The 6,000-nt window shown below is 45.4% G+C and overlaps 1 protein-coding gene across 3 annotated transcripts in view; it reads right to left on the reverse strand.

The window, feature by feature from the left end:
- Nucleotides 1–4,980, reverse strand: part of LOC139387610 (E3 ubiquitin-protein ligase znrf1-like) — a 45,341-nt gene extending 40,361 nt beyond the window's left edge. For 2 of the 3 annotated variants that reach the window (XR_011629221.1, XM_071133993.1), the window contains exon 1: nt 3,729–4,980. Coding sequence is in view for 1 of the 3 variants with exons in the window: in XM_071133993.1 (XP_070990094.1) it covers nt 3,729–4,113 (385 nt within the window). In the remaining 2 variants the exon portion in view is untranslated. The remainder of the gene's footprint in view (nt 1–3,728) is intronic. The other variant, XR_011629223.1, reaches the window with a different exon arrangement.
- Between the last annotated feature and the right edge of the window lie 1,020 nt (nt 4,981–6,000).

A 6,000-nucleotide genomic window follows, 5' to 3' on the forward strand; every position in this document is an offset into this window, starting at 1 on the left:
ACTCATACCCGTATGCATGTATGCTTCTCCCTCTCTGTCACAGATGCCATGGTTGGCCTTAGTCCAGAGATTTTCGACTCCCTCCGAAAGCAATCAAACACTATAATTTTCTCCATCTCCTTTGCTATCATATTCTGCTTACACCGGGCATTCCACTTATTTCAAAACTCAGGCAAGTTCTTCCGTGATAACAACACAAATTCAGGGCAGAAATGTTGAGAGCACTGTAGTAACACTTTTGCAGTTTTTATTGATATCTTTCAAAAAAGCTGCAGGAAAAAGTATTATCTACACATACTGAGCAGCTCATGTTATAGACCGAAGCATGCAACATGGCAGACCAATCTGAACTCGTCTCTCGGCAAGTCCAACCCATCCATCCGGTCAAAAGCAGTGTACTATATGGGGAAATGGTGTGCCATTTGGGATGCACTCAGAGGAGAGAAGTCACCATTAAAAGTACAGATGGGAGGTCTGTGGCTGCCTCTAGCTCCTGCTCTAATCAAATGGCAGGCAAGCAGTGTGACAGCTAGCTAGCTCCCTGTAATTCCCTGCTGTCTAGAAAGCCTCTGTCTCTCAGAAGAATAAACACCTTGCTGTTTCATGCCCTCTTTCTGTCATGTCAAGGACATCACTTGTTTACTGTCTATCACAGGTCATTAGACTAGACAACATGGATAAGCTTATTAAATGAGTGACCTTGTTTGTTAGTGTATGCCTGTGTGCATCTTCTTTCCACGTGTCTGGGCTGGTTGTCCCTCTAATGATGATACTAAATGCTGGAGTGTGTCAGCATGTCTAGAGACCTGTTTAGTCCAGAATACAGGATATTGTGCCCATATATGGACTGTAGCCATTTGATTACATCACATCCAACTCAATCGCAACTCAGACAACTCTTTACCTTACCGGAAGGAACAGCAGTTTCCATGGAAACAGCTGAATGAGAAAGGTAAAGACAGAGAGGGAGATGGGGAGGAGGGAGCTGTGAGAGAGATATACTGACCTATTGTTGTGTTCCTCACTAAACTCCTTGATTGCAGGAGGTAATGTGGCCTTAGATACAGGTGAAATGGGGGGTAGAGTGTAGGTTGGAGGGAGGTGTGTAATGGCATTGGGGTGTATTGTGTGGGAGAGACTAGGGTATCATTACACAGTGAATGAGACTGCTTTGCTGTGACGGGAAGCACTAGGAAACGATGTGATTTAGGTTTGTGATGCTTAATGACATAGAAAGCATCCTGTGATCAGTATGATGCTTGCTATTCAGTGGCATCATCTGCCTTTTTGATTGACAGAGGCTAATGCCCCCTGCTACTGAAGTCAAAGGTTTATCTTTAGAAAGTCTCTGCTGTATAGTGACAGGATTTAGTCCCTGCACCATGGCAACGGTTGCCACTGCCTTTGCCCTCGCCCCCTGTCCTTTTAATTGGCCAGTTGTTTGCACTTGTGGCATCCTTTTATTAGAAAGGTCTGTCGGCTGTCACTCAACAACAGACTGGCTGTGAAACACTGGTGACAGGAAGTCTGTCAGAGGAACATGTCAAGCCTCTCTCTCCCTCTCTCTCTCTTCCCTCTCTCCCTCCTTTCCTCCATCTCTCCCTATCTCCCTTCTTCCCTCTCTCCCTCCCTCGTCCTCTGCGTCTTGATGAAACAAGTGTGTGAGGATATTGTGACGGAGCAAGCAAGTGTTCATCTTGAAAATAGCAGTGACAAGAAACGTGGTTGTCACAGACGCAGCAACAGAAACCCCTCACTTAGCCATCCAGTGTAGAGTGTGTGTGTGTGTGTGTGTGTGTGTGTGTGTGTGTGTGTGTGTGTGTGTGTGTGTGTGTGTGTGTGTGTGTGTGTGTGTGTGTGTGTGTGTGTGTGTGTGTGTCTCGGAGTCTGTGTACACTGTGCTGAGACATTGGGAGAAGAGAGAGAGACAGAGATAGAGAAAGAGTGTGTATGAGGGGAAGGGAAAACATAAATAAATTGAGAATGACCTATATTGTTGAATTCCACTGCCAGACAGTTCAGCACAGATCTTCAGACGTTCAGTTCAGCACATCCCATCATTCCAAAAAGACTTGCCACTAAAACCCAGCCACAACACTGTGTCTACAGTAGCATGCGTGTGTATGTGTTCATGTGTGTTATCATCATTTACATTTAAATGAAAATGGCGGTGTACACAAGTGAATGATTGCTTATGACTTTCATTTTAGAACAATTACATTGGCTTCTGCTCAAAGAGAGTTCAGTCAGTGCCTCTGCTCTGCTCAAATCGGTGAGTGATTACTTAGCTCTGTGATGGGTGAGTGAACACCATGGGTCTATCACAGGAGGAGAGATTACACAGACCATTGCTAAGGGGTCTCTAATCTGAGAGTGCATACCAACAACAGTAGGTGAGCAATTTACTAAGTAACAATGTAGACGGGACTCTGTTCAGGAACTGGATCAGTGAAACTGTTTGCTCCTGGATCAAGCAGTTGGCTATCAGAATGAGGTTTCCTGCCAGGATCAGACTAATCAGCAGTCATATAATATGAATTAGAGTATTAATGGAGTATCAATGAGGCTGCATGGAAAATGGCAGGCCAAAACAGTCCAGTTGGTAAATATCAGAAGGCTCTGCAATATTTGTAATGCAGTGTAATGTGTGTGTGTGTGTGTGTGTGTGTGTGTGTGTGTGTGTGTGTGTGTGTCGGCATGTTTACCATTGTCATAGGGGATTTCTGATGTGACCTTGTGTCAGACTTTGGGTTTTAAAGTATGAATGACATTGTTTATTATGCTACAGAACTGTCTACTGTCTACCTGCCATGGTGGCACCTCACCAGAGTCTTTCATGCTTTGCAGACCGTGAGTACTGTTTTTAGTTTGACTAATCAGTTGAAGGCAACAAGATGTCTGACCAATGCTCCACCGAGATAAGAGAAAGGCTCCAAGAAATTTCCAGAAAAAATATATTTTTAATGGTTCTGTCAATCAATTCAAATCCATACTATAATAGGAGTGTGACCACACCAGCCTGGAGAGTTTGAAATTGGTAAAATTTAAGATCTGGTGTCTCTGTCTTCCTTCTACCCCCCGCCCCCTCACTCCCTCACCACTTCCCAAGGGCACTTGACGGAGGCACCTGTGATCAGCCCTATTAATAGCCATTTTACAGAGAGGACAGAGAGAGACTTGTCTTGAATGTCTTGAAAACAGGGCTGAATTATGTACCTGAAGCAGGACCATAGCCTTATCCGTTATGGGAGCGTCTCAGTCATCAATAGGAACAGCAGGGTCATCTAGCAATAAAAGGCAAACGTTGACGCCTGACATTCCCTCTTGTGGGTTGCTGGTTTGGGCTTTGGTAATGAGTGCCTGGGGACCTGAGCCAGTGTCGTCAGTATTCTGCAGCTCAGGCCCTGACAAGCCCAGTCAGTGAGACAGATGATAGCTGTGCATCATCTTATGTGTACATAAGATACATAAGGTCAGACACTCAATGAACCCCTGATTAACTGCCCTGATGCACACACATGCGCACACACACAAACACACACACACACGCACGCACGCACGCACACACACACACACACACACACACACACACACACACACACTAATTCATTAATGAAGTTCCATGGATGGCAGGGAAGTTTGCTGATGACATCAAGGCCTAATGTCATTGTAAGCCCTGATAACTGTGATGTGTGCAGCCAGCCATGGTTGGTTGTGTTGATACTTACCACTGTGGGCGCTAAACCACCGGGGTGCAATGTGCAGGGGCAAGGTGTCTGCCAACGACCCTCGGGAGCCCAGATAGAGCATACCATCCGTGTGAGGCCCGCTGCCCGTTTCCTGGTAGCCGTTACCATGGGTGGCGTTAGTGCCAGACCCCCCTCCAGCCCTGTCCGAGTCTGTTCCTCTGGGGGTATAAAAACCAAAGGGCACCGTAGGACTATGTTCTATGCCCATCCCAGCCACAGAACTCACTGAGCGGCTGCGTAACCCCATAGTGCCACTTGGTCGGTAGTGCCCAAAGTGGGCCGAGGGTGCCACTGCGCTGTCATCCGCCGAGACACCGTGAAAAGCACCCCGGGGCCGCCCTGCCGTACTCTGCTTGCCCCCCATCCAAATCGCCCGATAAAATTGGGTGGGGGCTGTTGAAACGGGGCTCCGCAGAGAGTCGAGAGCCGTCACTGGAATCGCCCCCGACACGCCTGTCTGCAGTGCACTTGATCGCCTCTTGCCAGGGACAAAACGGCAGCTTTAAAAAATCCCGGTTGTCAAGTCTGACTAAAGCAGCTGTGTATAACAGACGCAACAGCCCATTTCCCTGACAGGAACATGAGCGACTCGAATGTTTTGATTCAGCTCAACAGAGAAAAACGATCATTTATAGGAGGATGATGTCAAATGAATGACAGAAAAACAACTCCCTTTGATGAAGATAAGCAAAACGCAAAACGTTTTCCCCTCACAACGAATGACAGGACAGCCTGCTCCAAATCACAACAGGGATGATGACAAGCACAAAGCGCAACAACGGTTCCGACAGTCGCGCTTCCCTGCAGTAGGCTAGGCTACCCCCCTTTAATGTTATTATTTTGTCTTGAAGACTGGTTCAGCTGATCATAACCATATCCATGACAACTGTTGCTGTCTGTCTGCCAGTCTGTCTTTCCAACGACATACGTGTGTCCGGGTCCGCTTGTTCTCCGGTTCCCGGAGATTTGGGTCAATGTATGCCGCTCCCCTGCATTCTCATATCCGCGCGCTCGCTCTCACTCCTTGCTGCTGGTAGACAATGGAGGCGTTCAGTGCGCATACTCGGATTAACAATGTAACGCGTGTGAATAGGGAATATACAGTAGTCTATATATATTCTTAATCAAATTAAATTAAAATATTGTCCTAATTGTCTGTTTATCTTTTAGAAATCCAATGAAGGCGCATGTCTGGCTCTCCCCAGGCTACCAAGTCAGACGAACGCAGTGTGAGCAGAGGACAGAGATTGATATGAGCTAGTAACGTTGTCATAACCAAGTTAACATGCAGATGGCACAGCATTCATATTTTTTTTTATGCTGAATTATTGAGATTGTTGACAAATGACAATTAACAGCCTAAAGGTATTTCCCCCAAATAGGCCTACTGGTTATTGGCATGAATTTATCACGCAATTATCATACAACTGTTTATTACTGGTTCTTAAACTATAAATAAAAAAAGAATAAACACTATTAACCATTGACAAACCCTTTATAAACCGTACGTAAATTATTACTGCCGCTATTTGCTATTAATGAGAAAACTATTATTCATGCATGCATCAAAGTTGAAAGACAAATGATATACCATGAACACATCGTGTGTGTGTGGAATGTATCAGTATGATGAGGATGATCTCTTGGATTTAGGCTAATGAGCAGGTTTGAGTGACAGCACAGTCGGGAGTGACAGACACCTGTCACTCCCATTCACTCCTGCAAAATAAAGCCAGTCTAATGCACAGATTCTCTGATTCTCATATCTGAGGTCAAATAACCCAATTCAGGACATCACTGTTGATGTATAGTCATTGCTGCTGCATTAAACATACACACACACAGACATACTGTACAGGCACACGCACACACACACACACACACACACACACACACACACACACACACACACACACACACACACACACACACACACACACACACACACACACACACACACACACACACTAATTAAAATGCCAATCTGGCCCTCATACCTTCATGGACACTTAATCCACAGCTTCCTATTGGCTCATTCAATCATCCCTTCTCCTCTCCCTTGTAATTACTGCCCAGGTCATTGCTGTAAATGAGTACCGGTATGTGTTCTCAGTCAACGTACCTGTTAAAATAAGAGTAAAATAAATCAAAACAATTAGGGAAATCTACCAACTGCTTTTTAAGAAGGGGCAATTCCATGGTAGCAGAATGATGCTGAGACTCGAATTCTTTCACTTTAAAATGTATGTCA

The sequence above is a fragment of the Oncorhynchus clarkii genome, chromosome 1 (genome assembly GCF_045791955.1).
Source record: "Oncorhynchus clarkii lewisi isolate Uvic-CL-2024 chromosome 1, UVic_Ocla_1.0, whole genome shotgun sequence".
NCBI classification, from domain to species: domain Eukaryota; kingdom Metazoa; phylum Chordata; class Actinopteri; order Salmoniformes; family Salmonidae; genus Oncorhynchus; species Oncorhynchus clarkii.